The following is a 25093-nucleotide window of genomic DNA, read 5'->3' on the forward strand; positions in this document are numbered from 1 at the left end:
TTGTAAACTTGCATCTACACCTATGGAGATAGGGCTCAAATTATCAGCCAAATCAGATTCACCTATAGTGGATGAGTCTTCATTCAAGCAACTAGTGGGCAGCCTCATCTATCTCACCGCCACTAGACCTGACATCAGCTATGTTGTGAGCTATATTTCTCGCTTCATGTCAGCCCCAAAAGTTGAACATTGGGTTCCAGCGAAGCGTGTGCTTAGATATGTGAAGGGCACTCCTGATTTTGGCATTCTGTACAACAGAAGTAAAGATCCTAGGCTGGTAGGTTTTATAGACTCAGATTGGGCAGGTTGTGTTGATGACAGAAAGTCAACTTCTGGGTATGTTTTCAGCTTGGGTACAGGTGCAGTCACATGGACCAGCAAGAAGCAACGGGCAATAGCTCTTTCCTCGACCGAAGCAGAGTATCGGGGAACTGTTAAGGCAGCATGTGAGGCAATTTGGCTATGTAGGATGCTTGCAGACATGCAAATGTCTCAACCAAGACCTACTCCCTTGTTTTGTGATAATCAAGGGGTTCTAAAATTAGCCAAAAATCCAGTCTTCCATGAGCGGACAAAGCATGTGGAGCTTCATTGTCATTTCATCCGCCAGCATGTTGAAGATGGATCAGTGATACTGCAGTACATTCCTACAGAAGATCAGACTGCAGATATCCTCACCAAGTCCTTGAGCTCGACAAAGTTTCTCAAATTTAGAGGGCAGTTTGGTGTGATAGATAGCATGACCATTAAGGGAGGGTATTAGAATATTTAATTATATTTTAGTCACCTATATTTAGTTCCTTGTTTAATGGTCATTTAGCTTTTTAGTTAATTAGCTTTTAAGCTTTATTTAGCATTTAGCTTTTTCTTTTTAATTAATTAGCTTTTAAGCTTTATTTAGCATTTAGCTTTTTCTTTTTAGTTAATTAGATTTTAAGCTTAATTTAGCTTTTAGCTCTTTAATCTTTTACTTTAACGTTATGTTTTAATTATAGAACATCGTCTTGTAACCTCTATATATACGTGTGTATATCGTTCAATGTAATCATCTGATTATTGAATCATTCATTCAATTTATTTTTCAATCGCCCCTGCTGCTGGTCTGCAGATTATGAACAATTAATTAGCAGCAATTCGGTCACCCTTCAATCACTAAACCTCATTGTTGACCTTCCAAAATAATATCGCCCTCCTCCAATGGTGGGTTTGATGCTTGAACAAGGCAATATAAGCAAAAATCGTGGTATGGGTGGCTGTGGGTCGAATTGCTTCAGATCTGGTTTAACCCTTGCAATCTTCACTTATTCACCTCCAATGCATGCTAAAATAAATCACCTTATATCCTCAATGAAAGCGCTGTCCTCAAATGAAGGTTCTAATGCTTAGACAAGATGATGATAACAAAATCGTGGGAATGGAGGTTAGAACTCGATATGTTTCAGACCTGCAACACAACCGGCAACCTTCCACTTTCTCCTTCGATTTGTCTTCTAGGAAAATTCGCCTAACCCTTCCAATAGAAATCGGTGCACAAATATGATGAATATGGATGGTCTGAAAATACCATGAAATATCTACCATGAGATGCACAAGAAACTCATTAAGCACAATGTGAAGGACTGAAGTTATCCTCCACTCTCAGCTGGAACCCCTTGGAGGATCTCTCACCACCTCAGTTATGCAAATCATAGAGAGTTTTCGTTCCCAAATGATTAAGTCTGCAGAAACCCTTGGCATTGCATTGTCTACACAAGAGAAGATATCAAATAAACAATGATGAACAATGAACCAACCCCCTCTATTTATTTGTTTCTCCTCCAATCGATTGGTTCCTTCTAGAAGATTCTTCTCTAACAAACTCATATTCTCTTATTACACTTTATTAGTTTATTATACATTAATTAATTTTATTGCAATTTAAAATATTATTACATTATAATGAAGGTGCACACGTCACAACATACGTGTAATCTTCTTATCTCACCATAAGATCTTGTAGACATAAAATATGAAGCCACAAATATCTGCCAAGTCGACCCCCTAATCACTCCCCTTGGCCTACGAGGGTCAAATGATAGGCCAAACACTTCTGCAGACTGTTGTGACCATTTCACACATCGCCCCATTGCAAATGGGGACCCTTGCTTTTTTTTTGCTTTTTAGGGTTTGTTTTTTTGGTCTTTTAGGGTTTTGTTAGTTAGCCTTTGCATTTTGAGTGCTGTTGGGGAGATCAATAGGATAGCAAATTTGGCTAAGTCTGAATGTCCTGATCCTGAAATTTGGCTAAGTCTGGAATGTCCTGATCCTGAAATTTGACTAAGTCTGGAAACTGAAAAACCTCCAAAAACTAGATTTTGCAATATAACTCCTGGAGGCCTGAAACCACTCTCAAACATCCTGAAAGTATATATGGAATATAACTTAAAGTATAAGAAAGAAGAAACATAGAAGGAAATGTCACTTATATTCCATTAAAATTGTCCTGATAGAGAGTTCGAAAAGTCAAATTTCGCTCCTGACCTTCATTGAGGGTCCAGAGCGAAAAGCGCTCATGTCCCTCACCAAGGGACCAGGGCGAAAATACTTATTTGAGCCATTCCTGGCCTTGTTTGGTTAAATTGAGACATCAAAAGCATGGTGAAGGACGAAATGAGCATGATAGAGCATCCAGACTTGATCAAAAACGATGAAATGATGAAGTTTTTGCCTAGAAGGTCAAATTCGCTCCTGTCCCTCACCAAGGGACCAGAGCGATTTTATTCATATACACATTTTTAGACCTTGTTTGGACTCGAACTTTTATTCATGGCGTGTAAAGAGATGATATTTTCCTCAGCGAAGGAAATTTGAAGTGAAAAGTAAAAAGATTTGGCCCTGAGAGCAAAAATCGCTTCTGTCCCTCACTGAAGGACCGGAGCTTGAATTCCAATTTCGCATTATCCTTGCAAGATTTAAGTGGTTTCGCGATTTGAGGAGGTCAAGGGAAGTATGTTTTGCCCATTGAATATAACTTAAGTACGCCACAATGAAGAAAATCGGCCTAAGTAACAAGTTCGCCCCTGTCCCTCTCCAAGGGACCAAGGTGACTGGCTAGGGCGCTCCTGTCCCTCTCCAAGGGACCAGAGCGATTTTCCCTCAAGACAAGATTCGGGCAAGAGAAAAACAAGTTTTACGTTTGAGGTGGGTGAAGGAAGACGCAATCGATCCGTTGAAGATAATTTTCGAAGCTAGCAAAGGACGAATTGGCTTGTAATTGCAAAAGTGCTCCCGTCCCTCACTGAAGGACCGGAGCTTGAATTTCAAATTTGCACTGTTCTTGCAGGATCAAGACAATTTTATGATTTGAAGAGACCAAGGAAAACATGATTTATCCATTGAATATAATTTGGAAGGCTAACAAAGGACGGATAAGCTTGGATTTGCAAAATAGCTCCTGTCCCTCACCAAGGGACCAGGGCGAAAATGCTTTAAAGTGCACTCATTTCAAAGATCGAATAAATTGAACTCGAAATTCTAAGTAAAAATGCCATCTTGGATGTCAAAAATGAGGTCTTGGACGTAAAAAACAAAAAGTGTGAGGTCTAGAATGAGATCGCTCCTGTCCCTCACCAAGGGACCAGAGCGATCTTGTTAATAGCCATTATTTTTCATGATTGGGCGCCAAATATCCTTCAAATTACATTAAATGCCAGATTCGATAAAACCTTGAAATATTTTTGCATTTAATAAAAGCGCATGGTATTTAATAATTAATTTTGAGCCTAAAAAAATCGAATTTTTTAATTATAAAGGCATTTAAAATTAATTATTATTATTTTTAAAAAATAAAATAAAATTGGAGCGCTTGGGGTATTATTTAATGTTTTTATCAAGTCGGCCTCTTCTTTTATTATTTTTTATTTATCTTTTGGCCTATTTTTCCAAGTCGGCCCATGGAAATAAAATGGTGAGCACTCTATATATTTGAGGCATGTTTTTTATTCAAATCATTCACTCATCATTTCAAGAGCAATTTGAAGGAGTGAATTTCTACCAGGAGTGGAGACTAAGAAGGGCGAAATTCACATTGAAGGCTATGGGAGAGGCGAATTTCTTGCTACATTTGAAGGCGAATTTCCAGATCTTGAAGAAGCTAGCTAATGGAGGCGCAATTTTATCCAAGGGAGAGCTTTGATCTACATTTTGCCTAGCAAAATTCATCTATTTTTACATCATTTTTAGAATTAATTCCCAAGTGGAGGTATGGCGTAATCACCTTGGCACCATTTTTGAAGATTTAAATTTTGCTTTGAAAATCCTAAATTAGGAAATGATAACTCAAGATTTATCATGAAGTTTCCTAATTAAAATCTTGAATCTTCCTTTTAAAGTTTAATTTTTAGATTTCAAGATATATTACTAATTTTGAAATGTTGTGTAGGCATCAAATGGAGATCCCGAAGTTGGAAAATCAAGCCAGATCAAGGACGATCAAGCAAGGACAAGGACGACCTTCTTCGATCCAGCCTAGCACCGACAAGGACGACATTCTTTGGACTAACGTCATCAAGGGCGACTTCTCCAATCCAGTATTCCAAGGCAAGGTACATCAATCGTCCTGCAGATCAAGGACAAAAGGAATTAGAACAAGAGTTAATTAAAGATAGCCTCTCAACGACATCAAATTGAGTATCTAGCAAGCTACAAGTGTCAGATGAGGTGGCATCCCAGTCATCACTCCTCCAGTCAGTGTGGTCCACCTCAGCACGTCCAGATTCAATGTACCTAACTCATGGAAGGTGGCACAAACTCCGATGTACCTACCCCAGCTATCCATTGGTGGAATTTTCTAAAGAGGACATGTGTCCAAGCAATACAATTTTATCATTGGTCAAGCATTAAATGTTATGTAATGGTTGTAACAAACCCTAATTAGGGTTTTCATTGTAAAATCTTGGCCATTGATCTCGAATTGATCTAAGCCATCGAATTGTATTGAGGGCACTATATAAGCCCTGACATTTCATTTTGTAAAGGCAATTAGCAATAATTAGCAATAGTTAGAGAGTTGAAAATAGTTAGAAGATAGAAATAGAATAGTAACTAGAGTAGAGTAGAGAGAGAAGGCAAAGATTGTTGCCAAGATGTTGTTGTAAAGGACTTGTAACTTCATTAAAGAAATGATGAAATTTATGGGTCGATTCGACAATTTGCATGGTCTTTATACTTCTCGTATTTGATTTCATGTTATTAGATGAGTGGAAGAAATGTGCTTGATTGATGGTGGAATTCGTACATCCATACTACTAGCAGTTTGTTGATTGCAGACTTGCCTTGCGTAGTCAACTGGAATCATTCAGCTTAAGCCTAACTTCAATTGTCGCTTCTTCATTGATATGCATCAACCTGATGGTGTCTATGCCTGCAGTGATGATTTGAACATCATAAAGCTTCCCTTCGAAGATCGCACTAGCCTTGTGGAGATGGTCCTGCGATGTCAAAACAAGACCTAGTTAGAGTTTCATCAAAGATCAATCATTGCTCCTACATTCTTAGTATTAGGATTAGATCCTCTCTTCACCCTCATCTTTTTTCCTTTTTTTCAAGTCAAAGCCAGTAAGAGCCTATGTTCCAGCAATATTCAAAGCAAATCAGAAGATCAATCATCAAATGTAAGTCCCCTTGTGATTCCAGCAAATCACATCATACCACAGAGAGCTTATCCACACGTAGAGACCCTACATACAAGAACCTTGGAGTTATCCTGATTGATCCTTTTTCGCGATATCTTCAGCAATCAGAGGCTTTATTCAAGAGAGGATAAGGTACCCTTCGGTATTTTATTCTGTGTTTGATTGTGTACAAAATACATGTCAACATAGACCGATCCTCATGAAAAATGGGGACGTTACAATCAATAAAATGAAATTGTCTTACAAGTTGTAAGACTTCACAATTTCAAGAATCAAAGAGTCTGCACAACTGCAACAGGCCGTGGAGAATGGAAGATGTTATAATGAATCGTAAAACGACTCTCCAAATGTCAGCAATCTCACACTTAGTGACCAGCGACTTGTTAAGCATAAGTAATATAATTAAGAGGTGGTTCGGTTAAGATATGGAATATCATTAAGGAACAATTCATTAAATATAAAGAAAGCAATTAAAAGTTAGTAATTAATTATGGGAAAGGTAGCGAATGAATAAGGAAAAGACACTTATAATGAATTGTAAAACCACTCTCCAAATGTCAGCAATCTCACACTTAGTGACCAGTGACTTGTTAAGCATAAGTAATATCATTAAGAGGTGGTTTGGTTAAGATATGGAATATTATTAAGGAACAATTCATTAAATATAAACAAAGCAATTAAAAGTTAGTAATTAATTATGGGAAAGGTAGCGAATGAATAAGGAAAAGACACTTCTCCTGCAAACAGTGCAACCGTTGGCAAGATCATGACTGCCCAACATCAATCAAATGATATAAAGCAGTGTTTTAGGACTCGTGGACTCGCCAAGAACACGCGAGTCCATGGGAGCCACGAGTTGACTCGCCGAGGCGAGTCCTTGCGAGTCTCGCGAGTCTTTTGCACGGACTCGCGCGAGTCGCAAAAACGTCATGCAAGCTTTAAAAGTGAGTTTTTTTTATTTTTTTGCCCTCATTTGGCATTCTTTCTTGGTTATGACAGGTTTGTTCTAGCTACCACTTACAGCTCAAGGCCTGAAAGCCTGAAAAATTGAGCTATATTAGGAGAAATACAAAGAGGAAGATGTAGTCTTCTCCTTAGTTTGTTCATTGTTGTTTTTCACATTTGGAGTTGGACATATCATTATATGTAATTTTGTAAACATTTATAAACTTATGCTGCTATTATACATTTTAGAGTTGAAACTATCAGTATGAATGATGAAATTTCAAATATTGCATGTTTGTAGATCATATGACATGTGTAATGTTTCAATTATGGCTCTTATGTTCTCTAAATGCATTAATTTCTTTATGTTTTTTTTGTAAAACTACGGTTAGTCCCAGTTTTAAAACTTTGATATAAAGGACCATTCCACATTCCACTTTCCAGAACAAGGTATATATGGCATGATGATTGTTATTAATATTTGCTCATTGATGATTAATAATATGTTGTTCTTTATGACTGATTAATATATATATCATATATGTGTGTGTGTGTAGAATGCATGCATAATACTGGTTTCTTTATATGTTCTGCTTAATTATTAAAATCAGCCATGATAGGGGCAATGAGGGGAAACGGTGATGGGGTCCTCTTCTAGGTATGCCACCTCATGGTAGTAGACCAAGGAGTCCCATGAGGCCAACAAGTACTTACTTTGGGCTTAAAAGGGATGGACTTCCGGGGCACCCTATTGCGAATACACCTCAACCCTCTATCATGGTGGGCTAATACACTAAGAAGTCCAATCATAAGAAGTGGGAGATGGATGGCAAGATGAAGGGGAACGGTTATAGGACACCTCACTAGGTACACCACCCCATATGAATGGCACGGGTCACATGGGACCAAGAGGGATGATATATCCACTCTTGGGCCTAGGGTAGAGGATCTCTAGGGCACCCTATTGAGTCATCTTATCCTAGCTCTCCTATGGTTGAGCTTTCTCAAATAGATTTAAAATACCTTGTGATTAAATTTATATTTCTAATATGTGCTTTTGATGATTCCTAACAAAGAGATCTATTTTATAGATTATGGTTATAATTGGTTTCTACCCTGTTTGCAAGGTCTCAATCAAGTAAAAGATATCTCTAACCCTACTCTTGTTTCAGTCAAAAATTGTGATTAGGGCAAAATTAGGGCTTTTATAAAAGGGGGCATTACAATAAAGCAGCACCAATTCTGATTTGGGGAAGGATATTCCACCAGGTGCTTGATTTCTAATCAGTTCTACAGTATTATTATTTTTTTGATGTATTCAAGCAAATATTAATTATATTACTACTATTCTATTATGTATTCCAAGAGGCTTTATCAATAAAATACAGCTCTAATGTTATTGTTACGATTTACTTTTTTTATGCAATGCATTGTTCTTTTCTTGCTTTGCATCATTTTGATTTTATTTTTTATATTTAGATAGAGGGCATCACAATTAATCTTGTCAAAGCCTTCTAATGGCACATGGCATTGTGAATTATGCACAAAGGATAATGTAAATAAAGTTTCAATAAATAATCCTCTTCGACGACAACATAAAAAAAATAATAGTATAAAACATACATTTGACTAACCTGATAATCTAGCATTCTTGAGAATTCTTTGAGAATACTACGCCGATCCTCTGCTCCTGCCTGTATTCGTTGTGCATATTGCCTCACCTTTTTCTTCATTAATTTGTAGTTGATGTAATATCTGTTACAAATAAAATAGAATCAGTGTCTGGACCATTTCGTTTTACATTGTATTCAATTCACCATCAAAATTTATTATTTCAAGAAAAACTACAATGTGTTGTGACTCATGAGTAGCATGTGAAAAAATATTGCAGTATTTAAGAGTCTTTAGATATTATCTAATTACAATTCAAAAAAAAGGTGTAATATTCTCAAAGAAAAGAATATTTAAAATCACGAGGCCACATTGCTTCTAATTCATTTGACAATAAAAATAAAAATCTGAAAAGCAATAACTACACCTTTTTTTCTCAAGAAATGCAAATTACAAATAAACAAGTATATTCAGGATAATTTGACACTACGTTCCACCACACAAACGTTGAAAAGTCAACAAACTAATAGAATTATAAGGTTGAACTGCAGAGTTCCCAGATACTTTCCCTCCCTTGCCTAGATACATGTATCTCTGTATGAGACACCAAATACAGATATAGAGCTCCTAAACAGGGCATAAAAATCTTATCCAAACAAATCCATATACGAGCCCATATTTGGGCCATATCTAATATGTATGGATATGGTACCAAACCATCCATACCATTTTTAGTTTAGAACTTTAGGGTTATGAAAACATTCAAAATTGTAAAAGAAAAAGCTTAAACACAAATATAAATTGTAAACACACATATAAATTAAGTCACAAATATTAAATAACAAAATAAAATTAAAAGAAAAAATATATGAACTCCAAAATTTATATATAATTATTATTAGTATCATGTTTTATACCTTAAGGTCTATAAATAATTGAATATATGAGTATTTTTATAATTGTCAATCCATCTTTATTCGTATCAAGGGATCTTGAAAAAAATTCATACTTTGTAATGTCCCCTTTTTGAAGTAAGATTTAATAATAGAATAATAATGAAATTAAAATATAAATAATAAAAATAAAATATAATATGATCATAATTTAATTTAGGTTAATGAATGGTCAAAAGGCATGAAATGAAAAGTTGTGGCTCCCTCAAAAATGAGATATAAAAGGGAGAAGAGTTCATTTGGAAGGGGATATGGAGGACGCAAGAAAGAAGAAAGAATGGAGCATGTGAATCAAGGAAGGATTAATGGAAGAAGAAAGGAATGGGAAGAAAATAGGGAAGTGACTCTTTCAAAGGGCAGAAATTATGAAAGGTTGTACTCTTTCAAAGGGTGGTAATTGTTAAAGGTTGTGACTCTTTCAAAGAGTGGTAATTATGAAGGGCTATACTCTTTCAAAGGGTGGTAATTGTGAAAGGTTGTGACTCTAACAAAGGGTAGACATGATGAACAGGTGTTGTTAGGACTAAGGTGCCATCTACCTTGTAAATCCTATGACATGGTTCCAACGTCCTTGGAAATAAGGCACTTAGGATGTATTGGGAAAATAATTTGCAATATTTAACTCACCATTGTTTGTAATACATTCATAAGGTGTGATGGGTTACACTAGCAACTGCATAAAAGAGTTGTGAGCACAATTATTTAATATTGTTTTCCCCACTTATGGACATCTAGAATAAAATATTTAATGACTTAAAAAGTGGCAAAGTGGGAGCATGGAAGAGGCAACAGATGTCTCTTGGTTTCTGGTCATTTATTATATTTAATGTAATGTTTATCTTGCAAGTATAGGTGTCTATGTTGGTGGGAAGGTATTGAAAGCTAAACCAATGTCTTTTCGAGTTTCGAAGAGGCATTCCAAAGGCTATGGTCATTAGAAATGAAGAGTCTCCTTTAGGAACCTTTATTGGTAGTTTTGGAGCTCTTGCCATTCTATATATACAGCCTTTTGGGTGTAGAATTACGCATAGGGAGGTTGTTCAAATGTACATAGGTGTTGCTATGGTGGAAGCAAAAAAAGGAATGGAAGTGATTGTACTATAAGCACTTTTTATTGCTGTTAATACAAGCTTGTCCTCTCTTCTTGGTGGAGCTTTTTCCCACAAGGGTTTCTCCACGTAAATCCTGTGTTATGTGTGGATGTTATATTGTTGATTTATGCCTTATTGCTGCTATCTTATGCTGATGTTAATCATTATTTATTGTTGTTATAAGCTCATATGAGATAGATTTATTAAGCATGATTAACAGACCGATTTTTGGCATCATAAAAAAGGATCTAATCATGGGTTTTTGATGTTGATGTAATATCGGCGGGAGATGTCTTTCCCCACCAATTCTCTAAAACAATAAATAATATTTATATTGCCGACTAGAGATGTGATATCTCATAAATAATAATTTGTTATTTATTGTTAAGCTGACTAAATAAAGGTCACCACCCTTGTGTAAAGTTGTCTCACTTTGTATGAGACAGACTCTTCATGAAGAGTCACTTCGTCATGTATAAATAACAAGTCATCTTATTTGACAAGTAATTGATTTCATCCAAGAAGAGAAGTTCACACATTAAGGAGTACTTTCATCTACAGCAAATTTGATATTCATCAAGAAAAATTTGTGTGACATCAAAGCAAGATTGTGCGACCTCAAGACAAGTTTGTGACTTCAAAGGGATCGATCATCTTCAGAATAGTATCATTTTTCTTCAGATCAATTCATTTCAAGGAGATATTATATCATTTGTGTATTCGCACCTAGGAGAGGTGCCTTCACTCATTCATTAAATTGGCCTTGTGATTGGCCAAGTTGTATAGCAGATTTTCTGCCTTGTTCAATATATATAAGAGATATAATTGTTGTTGGGTTTTTCTCCCTCGAGGGTTTTCCTAGGGTATTGACTATGTCTTATTGTTCATTATTGTTTTATCTCTGCTTAACTGAATTCTGACCGTAAAACAACATTCGACAATTAAGGCAACTTAATTTTCAGATTTGTATGAGTTTTAGATTTTCATGTTGTTGTTATCCAAGCCTGGAATCTCGTCCTTTGATTAATTTATTGGATAGAGATTGATCTTCACAATCTTTGGTATTGAACTTGTTTATTTCCCAACATTTGGTATTAGACCTGAAGGTTACGGGTTCTGGCTATTCCTCTATTTTTGGTTTCTTAGCATGGAAAGCTTGTGGGAATCATTGAAAAAATTAAAAGTTGTTTGAAGGCTTTTGGGGCTGCAATGAATGTTCTATGAGTTGACTCTGTTTTGCAGATTTGTGAGATTGGAAACCATGCATATTATCAATGTGATCTATATTGGGCATTTGAAGCTCATGTTTGTGGATCTTCATGGAGTTGATTATGTATGTATCCTCTTGTTTGTTGGTTTTGTTCCTTTAACTTGTCGTCATGTGCAATGAGAAGGTGTTCATGTTCACATGGAGATACATCAATTGTTTGGACTACGAAATGGAGTGCTTATATTGGGTTCATGGTTTTAGCCCATGGTTACATGAAAGAATTGAAAGATAAGCCACTAACCTCTTTCTGAGTTGTGGCACTGATATGTTTCATATGGTTTAAGCTCCTGGACTACTTTCCTTTCCTTTCTTGGGTTGCAGTGATCTCTTATTTTCAACTGTTGCGTTTTGTGGATTTATCGTTTTTCCATTGTTCAAATGACATGTATAATGTGAATGTTAGATGTTTAAATGGATTTCAAATTTACATAGATGAGATTGCAAGTTTTACATATTAACCAAAATCTATGGTATGTAGATCTTTGGTAAGACTAGATTTAGGGTGTTCTGGATTGACAAAGTATATGTAGTTTCTAATTTGTATTTATTATAAAGATACTAAAACATATATCTAGAACCTTAAGAGTACCACGACTAGTATATAGTTGGGGCAGCTTATACACAAACATGAATATTTGAAATTTTCCTATATTTTTATATATATAGCCATCCCCTTTGTCATCCCCAAAAATGGCCTCAAAAATCTTGCCCTCGAAAAACATCCCCCCATCCTCGCATCCCAGAAACTTGGTGGAACATAGTTTTACTACTTTAGTGCAAATATTGAAATATTATCAACCACCTTAAAAAAAGCTTGCCAACAAAAATGGAAATCAATCATGCTAGAACATAACTAATGCAAAAGGATGATTATTGGGGGGCAAAATGAGCACTAACTATAAATAGCAATATCTCCAAGAACTAAGGAGAACAAACCCATAAACACCCAAAATGACTGGTGCTGAAATGAACACATACAATAAATAGCAATGTTCTCCAAGGAGTAAGGAGAATAAACCCAAAAAACACAAAAAGATTTGCTGCCGAAATAAGAACTTACTATAAATAGAAATGTTCTCCAAGGGCTAAGGAGAACAAACCCAGAAAACCCCATAATGCTACAAAGAGCGTTGTCACCAACTAGAACACCAGCTGAACTCCAAACCATCATTATATGCCACAAAATCTTTGAAACTAAGACAATGCTCACAAAACAAGGCGGCGTAAATATGGGGACATTACATAACCTTTACCCATGTATATGTTAAGGCAAAGTTGTTTATATGATGTAATATGGGTCATGTTGGATTATATCTAGGATAAAATTGGGAAGCTACAACGTGGAATAATTTTTCTTGGCTAGCACATGATAGGATACGAAGATTGTTGTCCAATTTTGCCTCACATCAAACAAAAACATGTTGATACTACAAAGTAAGAGATGCAAGGTTAACCCTTTCAATGGGGAAAGATCTAAACTCACAACGATGGTCAAAGTAAAGTAAAAAGGAAAACTCCTAGGAAGGCCCAATGGAGATGTCCTTGGTAAACTTCAAGGGCACCTTGAGTATTCTTGGGAACGGAGCAGTAATATATTTTGTTTGAAAATGTAAGGAGAGGTTCATGTTCTTATGCCACAGATTTGAAAAAGTTGGCAGTGTTCACAATCTTCATATCACTTCATATGGAAAATAACTCCAAGGTCATCATAAATGTGTGGTGTGCTTGAGAAGGGAATTGAACTGAAAAAGAAGTTCAATCCATAAGCTTCAAATTTTATTACAATGATGGGTATACAGAAACTATCTAGGCTCTATTTAGCCAATTACGGTATTCATTCTATACTTTGGAAAGCCATTTACAATATTGCTCAATATGAGAAAGATTTTGAAGCCTTCCAAAGATTTTAGATTTGATCGTAAAGGACAAGACCCCAAGTCCAAGAGCATTAGCCAAGCCTGATTAATGGGTAGAGATGTCATAAAATCATTATCTTCATCCATGATGGCTCTCATCATTCCATTCTTGATAAGCTTCATGCTGATGCTGAAGGGCATGTCAGTTCGAATGTCTCTAAATTCTATCTGCTTTGTCTATCTGTTCCTCTAACAATTTTCCATCTGTTAACAGCTTCCATAGACAACAGATTCCAAATTGTTTGTCAAAAGGTGGTGGTATATGAGGAGGCGCTGTGCCACTAGGGCACAACCTGCATCAAAGGAAGGTGATGCATCCATCTAACAGTCAAGTCAATTACTGTAAAGGCCTCAAAGATAAAGCAATTTCCAATAATAAAGATCCTGCAAATAGTAAGAAGTCTACAAGTCTGAATCAGACTGATAAAAGTCAGAATGTGAGCCTAAATTGTGACGAGAAGTATGAAATTATGAATAGTACGAGTGTTGCATGAAAGGTGACAAGATAATAGAAAGGCGAGATGAGAAAAGGAAGTCAAGGGAGATGACATCTCTAGACAAATAGTATACAGCAGACTATCCAGTCATAGCCAAATTACACTTCAGTATCTTCAACATGGCATCCTCTATTGTCTTCAGTTTCCACAAATATACTATTGAAATATTTTACAGCACTGAAAAATTGTGCCAACATAACGGATGGTTTGAAGAAGATTATCAAGTGTCAAGACAACATAAGCAGAAGCAATTTGCTTGACTCGGTTACAAACTTACAGAAGCAGTGGTATAAGTATACTTTTTCCATCCTCAAAAATATTTCATAAAGACTCTCACTCTGGTAAGGAAATGGATAAGACCAGTTTTATTTAGAAAGCTCTTAAATTTTATTTCTCTTGGTAAGTTTCTGTTTACTTTCAAGTAACTAATATTTTAATTTTATCTTGAAGGCTATCACTCTGGTAAGGAAATGGATAAGACCAGTTTTATTTAGAACTCTCTTAAATTATATTTCTCTTGATAAGTCTGTTTACTTTCAAGTAACTAATATTTGTTATTTTATCTTGAAGGCTTCTGTTTAAACTCTGTGAGTACTGATTATGCTGGATATTTCTACATGCAAGCTTTTTGGCAAAGTTTTAGAAATTCGGAATATTTCATGGATTTCAATTTTCAGTAGGTTGACAGATATTCAAACAGGCTTGATATTAGGCCTGGATTTTGCAACTTGTTGTGACCATTTCACACATCGCCCCATTAGAATGGGGACCCCCTCTTTTTTGCTTTGTTTTTTGCTTCTCTTTGCTTGTTCTTCTCTCTGTTTTTGGGGTTTTGAGTGAGTGAGTTGTCTGTCTGGACTAGGGCTAAACCTTAGGGGTTCTTTTGGGCATCATTTAGGCTAAGTCCAGTCAAATTTTTGAAGAATTGTTAAGTGTCCTCCCTAAGAATTGAGATGATTGAAATTAGGTAAGTCTTTCAGGAGAGTCAAATAGGTCTCAGGTTAAGTCTAATAAAGGTTTTTTAGGGTAAAATTCAATTTTGACTAAGTGTTAGCATTTTTGAAGGTGAAATTGTGCGTTCTTGCCTAGGTGAGTTTTGATCAAATTTTTGAAGCAAGATGATGCCTGAAACAGACAAATCGCTCCTGACCCTCAGAGAGGGCCCAGGGCGAAATTTATCCTGAGTGCAATTTCTTGTTTTTGATGGACTTGCTAACTGGTTCCTGGCCTTCGAAATGACCTGACTTTGCCTTGTGAAGCAGTTTGAGACTTAAATTTGAAGCAGTTTGGCCAAAAAGGGTAAAATCGCTCCTGACCCTCAATGAAGGTCCAGGGCGAAAATGTTGTTTAAGTCATGTTTGTCACTGACTTTTCTAAATTGCTTTGTGCAGGGTCTCCTGGAAGGATGATTGAACGTGACTTGATGCTTTGGACGGTTTGGAGACGTGAAAGATGGTGAATTTTGGAAACTAAGGGAAAAATTGCTCCTGACCCTCAAAGAGGGCCCACGGCGAGATTTTGATTTCCTTCATTTTGCAATGGAAAGAGACCAAGTTTTGATCATAAATGGAAAATAAAGGACTTTCTCCATCCGCCTAAAGAGGTTTTGACCTGAAATGATGAAGGACCTTGTGGAAATTACAAAAATCGCTCCTGACCCTCAGAGAGGGCCCACAGCGAGAAATCTTATAGGGGTCATTGCTAGCCTTATTTGGTCGACTTAAGATGTCAAAGGCATGGGGATGGATGAAATGAGCACAATGAAGTATCTAGACTTGATCAAAGATGATGAATTGAAGGAGTTTTGCCCAGGAAAGGTAAAATCGCTCCTGACCCTCAAAGAGGGCCCACAGCGATTTTCTTTGTGTGCACATTTTTTTGACCTTTCTTGGACATGAATTTTTATTCATAGCAAAAAACAAGATGACATCTTCCTTGGCAAAGTGATTTTTAGGTGAAAAGTGAAGCATTTTGGTCCAGGTAGCAAAAATCGCTCCTGACCCTCAGTGAAGGTCCAGAGCGAGATTTTCAAATATGCATTATTCTTACAAGATCAAAGTATGTTTTATGATTGGAAGGGATAAAGGAAAGCATGCTCTATCCGTTGAATATAATTTGGAGGATCAACACAAGATGAAATCAACCCAAAATCAAAAAATCGCTCTTGACCCTCAGAGAGGGCCCACAGCGAGAAACCTAATATGGGAACTTTTCATCCAATTTTGAGGAAAGCTAAGGTTAGGCATGGGTTTGAAATGATGTTTGAAAAGCCTTGAAGTGAAAAGAAATCGTTGAGAATCAAAATTTTGAAGGCAATTACAAAAATCGCTCCGGACCCTCAGAGAGGGCCCATAGCGATTTTCTAGGATTCTCTCCTTAGTTTGAAGAATTGAGATAAAATCTTGCTTGGACAGGAGGAGAACGTGATGTGTTATGCCTTGGAGGTGATTTGAAGATTAAAAGATAAAGGAATTTGCCTAAAACCAAAAAGTCGCTCCTGACCCCCACTGAAGGTCCAGAGCGAGATTTTCAAAAAATGCATGTTTTCTTCAAAATGGTGCTAAGGCAAGGTTAGGATAAGGAGAAGAGACCTCCAAAAACATGATGAATATTGTTTTGCCTTTGAAACTTGATGATTTTGGTCAGAAAATGAAAAATCGCTCCTGACCCTCAGAGAGGGCCCACAGCAAAAAATCGCTCCTGACCCTCAGAGAGGGCCCACAGCGAAATTATTGAAAATCCTCATTTTACCTTGCAGAGAGAGTTTGGATGAGATGGATGAAGGAAGAACATTGCCAAGTGATGAATGAAGTTTCAATGAAAAATGGTGGATAATCAAGCTCAAAATCAAAAAGTTGCTCCTGACCCTCAGGGAGGGTCCAGAGCGAAATTGCCTTCAAGGACATTATTTCCTTCAAAATTATTGATGAATTAACTTTATAGTGCAAGGAAATGGATTTTGGAAGTGACATTGTGAGTTTAACAAGCAAGTTGAGGTGGATTCCAGCTAGAAAATGAAAAATCGCTCCTGACCCTTAGTGAAGGTCTAGGGCGAAATTTACATTTTCACCTATCTTTCCTCATAAAAAATGTCAGTTTAGAAGTGCAATGCATTAACTAGATATCAATCTACCCTCCAGGAGATTTTCAAGTCAAAATGTAAAATATTCAAGGCTAAAATTCAAAAATCGCTCCTGACCCTCAGAGAGGGTCCAGGGCGAAATCATCATGGAGTCTAATCAAGCCTTGTTTTAAAAATTAATATTCTCCAAATTTGCATTAGATCGCCAAAATTGCTAATTTTGAGGCATTTGGAAAATTAAGATTAAATTGACATTAAATTAAAACATTTTGGCATTTAATAAATTAATTTTAAGCCTTAAAAAATTGAACTTCTATCTTGGAGGCATTTAAAATTAATTTTTATTAAATTAAAATTACATATAAAGCGCTCAAGGCCTTATTTTGATTTATTTTGCCAAGTTGGCCCCCTTTTTTGGAATTTTATTTATTTTTTAACCTCTTTTTGCCAAGTCGGCCTAGAGGGAGCAAAAGGGTGAGCGCTCTATATATTGGAGGAGTTTTTTTCACATTTCAAATCATGCAATCATTGCCTTAAGTGCGAATCTGGGGAGCTAGAAGAAGGTGCGAAATCTGGTGTACTTGGAGCGAATTTCTTTCAAGTGTTGAAGACTAGAAGGAGGTGGAGTTTTATCTTTTCAAAAGCTAGAAGAGGCACAATTCATTCAAGAGAAGGCTTTGATCTACATTTTGCCTAGCGAAATTCATCTATTTTTGCATCATTTCTTAGAGTTTAATACTCAAGAGGAGGTATGGCGAAATCATCTTGACACCCTTATTGAAGATTTGATTTTTGAACATTTGTTTTGGAAAAATCTAAGTATCGCATGGTTAATTAGGAAATGATAACTCAAGATTTATCATGAAGTTTCCTAATTAAAATCTTATATCTTCCTTTTAAGTTTAATTTCTACACTTCAAGATTTATTGCTAATTGTGAAATGTTGTGTAGGTGTCAAGATGGCGACTCCAAAGGCAGGAGCATCCACTAGTCGTCCAGCTCTCATCAAAGAAGATCAGAAGAACGACAAATTGAAGACCAGGATCATGTCCAAATGGGGCAATATCGGAGATACCAACTTGGGAAACTTTAGTGTGAAGAAGTTTCGAGAGGTCCCCTACATTGGCAAGCCATCACCTGTCGCGAAGAGAATAATTGAAAGTGGCATCATCAAGGCGGCAGGATTCCCTCCAGCAGTCCAATGTCATGAGCTGATGATCGAGTGTGCACTCCATTATGACTCACAATCGAGATCCATTGTATCCAAGGAAGGGAACACCTTAGCTTATCTTTCAGAGGAGGCTATAAGTGAGGCTCTTCATCTTCCAGAGCATAAAGATATGATTTACAAAAGTTTAGAAGGAGCCAGGTCAATGTATGAAGATGATCCCGACACCTGTTTGAACCTCATCAACAAGAATTGGTTGCTCAAAAGTCGTCCTCATCTGAACAAGATTCCTAACACACCACATAGGATTGATTTCCAGGAGGAGTACAGAGATTTGATAACTTTGCTCAATCGAGTTACAGGGGCTCCTCAAGCCTTCTACTTCGAGAAGTGGATGTTCTTCTCCATTCAAGTGATAGTCCAAGGAAAAGGAACGCTTCATTGGGCCAGAATTATTAGCAATAGCCTGGATGTGCAGTTGAGAAGACTAAGGCCCACCAAGTCGTTCCACATGAGCTCATATGTCATATATGCCTTGATCAGGAGTTTCGAGTATGCAGGGCTACCTCACAGAGGTGTGATCGGAAGAGGACCCGAAGAGGTGAGAGTTTGTGACTCTTATGTTCATCTGCATCATCCACCTGGAAGTGACTACAAGTTAGTCAATGATACCTTCACAATGAACATCACTAGGATATTGCAAGGCGGGATTCACAATCAACTATCTCTGGATGCACAAGAGCTTGTGAAGAGGTATGGTGCATGGTTCATCCAGTTTCAAAAGTTTACATACATCAGAGTTCAGGGATGTCCTTCACCTCCCTACATGTTGCCAAGATATCCGACAGACAGAATAGTTTTACTTGAGGTAACCAAACAATTGGTAGCTTGTGCAAAGGTATCCAGACACAAACATGGAAATGGAGTTCCCGTACCTATCATATTGGGGAATTCAGTTGAGGTATGTCCTAATACTCAAGCTTCAGAGGATGCAGAGAAGGAATTAGCCTTGTATTCATTCACCTTCTTTGCCCCACGGGAGAATTTTGATCCTTATGGTTATATGGAGGAGACAGTTGCTAGGAAGTACGGACATGAGTTTCAGGTGGAAGACTTTTGGATGAATCTCTCAAATGATTTAGAAGTTAAAAGGAAGATGCATTCCAGATTGCCTTTAGATTTCATCAGAAAATGTAAGGTTTACAGAGTAGCCGATCAAGCCCAGGACAACGGCAGATACCTCCAGTCATCCTATGACAAAGAAGATAAGAGAGTGAAGATAGATTGGAACGAGCCTGAGATTTTAGACTTGAGAGCTTTGATGGCTCCAGTTTTATCATGTACTCGCAGATGGGTGGATGTACAACATCAGAAGTTAAGAGAGCAGAACGTACCAATGACTTTTACTTTGGAGGAAAGACCAGAAGGAGGAGGAGCAGGCGTAAGTGAAGACACTTCTCATCCTAGAGGCGCAAAGAGGAAAGAAAGACCTGAGAAAAGAGAATCCTCCAAGAAGAAGCAAGAGGCCAATCGAGATCGCCCATCAGGCACATCTTCTCGACATGGAAAGAAGGCAAGTCAAGCTGAAGGTCAAGAGAAGATGGTACCTAAGATTGATGAATCTATGGAATCCATGGTACAGAATGATAAGCCAGAGAAGGGACAAACACCTCAACATTCATCAAGTCAACCTCTACAAATTGATGAGCTACACGAAGATCAAGGAAATGATGATGAAGCGACATCTCCTCTCCGAGAAGATGAACCACTACTCAAGGAAATACAGGTTAGAGAGACTAGATCCGCCATCCCAGATTGGCTGAAGGAGAGACTGACAAGGGTGATTGTGATCGAGGAGGAAGAAAATGTGATTGATTTGGAGAGCCTTATAGGAAATTCTCAAGAAGTAACGGAAAAGAAGGCCACCAAGATGTCCAAGATGATCAGAGATGAGGCAGGATCCAGGAAATTGCAAATAGCTACACCAGTAGTGGACAAGTATGAAGACGAAATTCTTGCAGATGAGTATGATGTGGAAACATTTGAGCTTGGTCCACTCACTACTGAACAGGCAATGGATGAGGCAACCAATTCATTTGAGGCACTTAAGTACAAACTCAAGGAAGAAGTGGAAAAGAATAAGAGGCTTGAGAGAGAGAGAGGTGCTTGGAGAGGCTACTTTAGTCATCTCAATCAGCCCTTGAGACGTCAGGATCCAGCAGTATCTCCTATGCAAGCACTTCCTCTTGAATCAGTTGGAGAAGCAGAAAGGGTCAAAAGCTTGGTTCAGCTTATGAGTTCTTGGATTAATAAATCCCACACGGTAGCCGTCGAGTTTGTGACAAGGATGATGAAGACAATCCATCGAGCTATCCAGGTCCTTGAGATTATTCATAATTTATTGATTACTGTAGCCGCTTTTGCTCATACTAGAGATGTTATCATTCCTGTCCTGCAAGTAATAAGGCAAACACCAAGACGGAACCTGACACAGGAAAAGATAATGGATGGAGGATCTCATAACCTATTACAGTGGTCAGTTCTGCTCCAGATAAAAGAGGTCCTTTTTGAAGACATCGGCTCAAAATGCAGTCAAGTTGAAGGTGTCATCCATCCAATTCAGGATAAAGTGTTTGAAGTATTGTGTACCATCCTTGGCCGACGAATCGAGATTGAGACAGAAGTGGACATCCAAGAGTTGGAGGATAAAATCAAGGTCATCTTTTGCAAAGAGGAAAATGTCATCACAGATGAGCAACGGGACCTTATGTTCGCTACCATGCTCCTGATTGAGAAGATCAAAGAACTCGAACCTGGATGGGAAGTGGCTCTCCTCACTGCCTTCGATCAGGTTATTCACTTGGAGGAACGAATGAAGAATCTTCCTGAGATTCCCATTGCTGAGATTGAAGGAATTGTGTCCAGATTCGTTGGATATGCTAAGAAAGAGCATAGGAAAGGGAACAAGGTTCTAGAAGAAAGGTTGTTATAGGATGATGTGGCATCTTAATTATCATTGGTCTATGTTTCCTCGACTTTTGTGCCAATTAAATATTTGGCTATGCATTTAATAATGTTCATCTAAAAGGGAAACTTTTTGTAATAAACCCTAATTAGGGTTTAGGTGTCAGAATCTCAGCCATTGATCTTCTTTCAATCTGGGCCGTTCATTGTAATTGAGGATGCTATATATACCCTCACTCATTTTCATTTTGTCATTAGATTAGAAGATTAGAAATTAGATGAGATTAGATTTTAGAGAAAGAGATCAGAGATCTTAGAGAGAAAGTTATTGTGTAGCAAGATTGAGTAGTGAAGAAAGAATTTTGAACAATTGTTGTCCATTTGGCTTTGAGATCAATAAAATATTGAAGTTATGGTGTTTTATTGCAATACTTGTGGCTATCTTCATGGTTGTTTATCTTCTTGAATCATTCTCAGTCGAAGTAGTATTTAAGTTTGAAGGACTAAGTGTTATGCTTGATCTTTGGTGAGATTCGTATCCATACCACTAGCTTCTTACTGATTGTAAGGACGCCTTGTGTGGTCAACTGGAAATATTGGAATTGCTTGAACATTCAATTATCATTGAAATATTGGCATGTATCTTTATGATAGTGTCTATAATCCTTGATGATTTGAAAACCACTAATCACCTTAGAAGATCGCACCAATTCCAGTAAGGTTGTAATCCCTTGGCAATACTGAAATTGGTAGAATCTTACCAAGTCTAGCCTACATTGAGTCATTCTTAGGATTAGAGTAGAATTCATCTCTTGAAAACCCTATCTTTTGATCTTTTTTAAGAATTTGTTAGTATTAGGAAAAATCCTGTTCCTGCAGTCGAGTGAGAGCAACACAGACCAGCTTTCAAAGTGCGTAAGACCCCTTGAAGAAACAGCATTCACAACGACCACTGGTGCTTATCCACACGTAGAGATCCTACAGCGAAGAACCTTGAAGTCACCTTGATTGATCCTTTTTGCAATATCTTCAGCATTCAGAGGCTTTACTCAAGAGAGGATAAGGTACCCTTGGGTATTTTATTTTGTGTTTGATAGTGTACAAAATACACGTCAACACAACTATGCCTTTGAAATCTGTGTTTTGATGCCTATGGTTTTGGAATTCTTAGTTGTGTATATGTTTTGGGAATCTCCTTCTTTGATTTAATAGAACATACATTATGCCTTCTCTGGAAAAGGGAAAACCAAGATGTAGCAATAGTTCCACTGGGGTAGAATGAAAAGTTACATCTCTAAAAAGAAGAACAGCTTCATAATGTTCCACTCATAAAGAGGTTGTTTCCTAGACCAAACATGTAAGAGTTCTTATTTAGTGAGTAGAAATTCACATCATCCAAAGTGGTCAAAGTCGTGTGGATTTTCTTTCAGAATCGATGATTATAGAAGAATTCAGTATCTCAGAAATGACATAACAAAAAAACAAAACAACATTACTGTCATTCAAGTCCCATGAAGAAATAACGTCTTGCATTCAGTGAATCACAATATGGCCAGCAGACAATTATTAGTAATAATCGTGATGTTTCATCAGATATACAAAGAGGACAAATAGAGCATTGATCTTAAGGTATTTCAAAAGGCACAATAGGCAGGCATAAACAAAGAGAATGCACAATATTCAAAAACAGTTATGTGTTGGTAAAACAATTAGTGATATTTCGATAAACAACAAGCGTATAGTGATGTTAACATAATGAATATAAATCAAACAATAAGCCTGACAAGCAACCAGCTAAAACATAAAAACAAGCAGTAAACAAAAGCCCAGATTGTTTGATAATTCCGAACTCAAATGTATCAGAAAACCAATACCACTTTAAGGTGTCATTATGGATTAATAAATGGCAAGGAACAAGACAATGAGCAACTGTTTCCATGTCATGTTATAACGTATAAAAGAATTAACTGTTAACAATGGCTAAAGAACTTTGAGAAACATAAAGAACAAAAGAACAGAGAAGAAGTCGCATTGCAAGAAATGGCACTCATTGCTTAAAATAGAACATACCGTTGCCATTCTGGGAACTGTCGCTCCTTCAACTTCTTCCCAAAATTAACCATATTGTCCTGTACAGTGCAACATAAAATGCAAGAAAACAAAATATGGCACCATTAGCTCAACAATTAATTAAAAAAAAATACGAAGGTCGATGAAACATTAAGACCATTAAAAAGTGAAGAAACCACAGATACAAGGGTAAATGAAGCCAGATAATACAACTTTATGTGCTCAAAACAAAGTGAAAACAAGAATCTAATTTAGAGAATAATTGTATATTGCAACATACAAAAATGAAGCAAATACCAGAATTATCTTCGAGAATCATTTCATAATAAATAGACAATCCCTATATCTTTATGGAGTGTCTGGCTATTAGGCTATACTTAAGTATTCCTTTTGGTTCAGCTTCTTAGGTCTACTGGATAAGCCCCAGCTATATGGGTTTGGGTACTGTTTAATTCTACAGTATACTTCTTAATTTTGTTACCAGGTTCAGAAGAACCCTCACTGAACGCAAACCAGTCCAAACCAAGTACAGAATCTGGGCCAGATTCATTCAAGGTCCTGCCCCAGGCCTGTGGATTAGGCTTGATTTCAGCCAAACTGTCATTTTTTTAAAAATAATAGAAATTAAAAACCCTAACAAACAGCTTTCCATAGTCTCATTCAAGCATGAGGGGCATGAAACTCCTGCACAGAAAATGAACCGTACAGCTAGTAGAAGTTGTATGGTGTGGCTTTTGATTCTAAGTTTCTAACTTATAATGTTAAAAAATATTAAAAACCCTAACAAACAGCTTTCCATAGTCTCAATCAAGAATGAGGGGCATGATATTGTTACACAGGAATTGCATGGTACAGCTAGTGAGAGTTGTACTGGCACCGCTTTTGGTTCTAAGTTTCCAACTTCTAATGTTTAAAAAAAAAAACCCTAACAAACAGCTTTTTATAGTCTCAATCAAGAATGAGGAGCATGAAACTGCTATACAGGAATTGCATTAAACAGCTTGTGGAAGTTAAAATAAAGGTGCTTTTGGTTCAAGTTTCTAACTTCTAATGTAACAGACACGACATTGATGCTCTCAAAGTTGAACAGTATGACGATTTGTATAAATTTTCCATATGCAGCTACTAATATAAACCATTTTGACAATTGGCATTGAACTATCAATTATCAGCTGTGTTATATATATATAAACACCAGCTGTAACAAACCCAGGAGAAAAATGGGAAAACTGCTGAACCAGAACCCCAAACCCAAACCAGCGATGTAGATTTATAATGAAAATCCACAATTTGGCTAATAAAAGAATGCCCTCTGTCCCAATCCGTCAATAACAGTTACAGACACAGTAAAGCAATCAGAACATGTAATTAATATCAGACACATTCAATACTAGCATATTTCAAAAACTGCAGCTAATAATAAGGAATAACAAATCACAAAGATCACTTCATTAAGTTCATTCTAAATGGAATAGCAACATAAGGAGACAAACTCAGAAATATAATGGATCTGATAAATGTGTTATGATTAACACAAATGCAAGCTCCTCTTTTCCATTACATTGCAGAAATGGCTTACAGATTGGAAAGCATGATATGATTGTTAACTGTAATATGTACTCACACCAAAAATTGCTAATCCACAGATTCTAATTCACCCTTGTGGATAAGTATCAAAGAAAATCAAAAATTGTTTCCAAAGATCTGTTGCTGACAACCTTTATGAAGCAGCCCCTTTGCTTGACGAAACTAAATAAATAAAGAGGACGTCAGGCATACTCTATAACAACTTATAATGAGCTTCATTGTTAAATGGAACTCTTTGTACTGTATAGACAGACAAGCTTTGCTCAA

The 25093-nt window shown here is 36.9% G+C and overlaps 1 protein-coding gene across 9 annotated transcripts in view; it reads right to left on the reverse strand.

Annotated features, from left to right (window-relative positions):
* LOC131061325 (SPX domain-containing membrane protein At4g22990) overlaps positions 1-25093 on the reverse strand; it is a 103238-nt gene that overhangs the window by 73550 nt on the left and 4595 nt on the right. For all 9 annotated transcript variants that reach the window (XM_057994963.2, XM_059213787.1, XM_057994957.2 and 6 more), the window contains 2 exons: positions 23240-23298; positions 8252-8372 (listed from right to left, as the gene is read on the reverse strand). In XM_057994963.2, the coding sequence (XP_057850946.2) occupies positions 8252-8372; positions 23240-23292 (174 nt within the window). In that variant the 5' untranslated portion in view covers positions 23293-23298. The remainder of the gene's footprint in view (positions 1-8251; positions 8373-23239; positions 23299-25093) is intronic.

This window comes from Cryptomeria japonica, chromosome 11 (genome assembly GCF_030272615.1).
Source record: "Cryptomeria japonica chromosome 11, Sugi_1.0, whole genome shotgun sequence".
NCBI classification, from domain to species: Eukaryota; Viridiplantae; Streptophyta; class Pinopsida; order Cupressales; family Cupressaceae; genus Cryptomeria; species Cryptomeria japonica.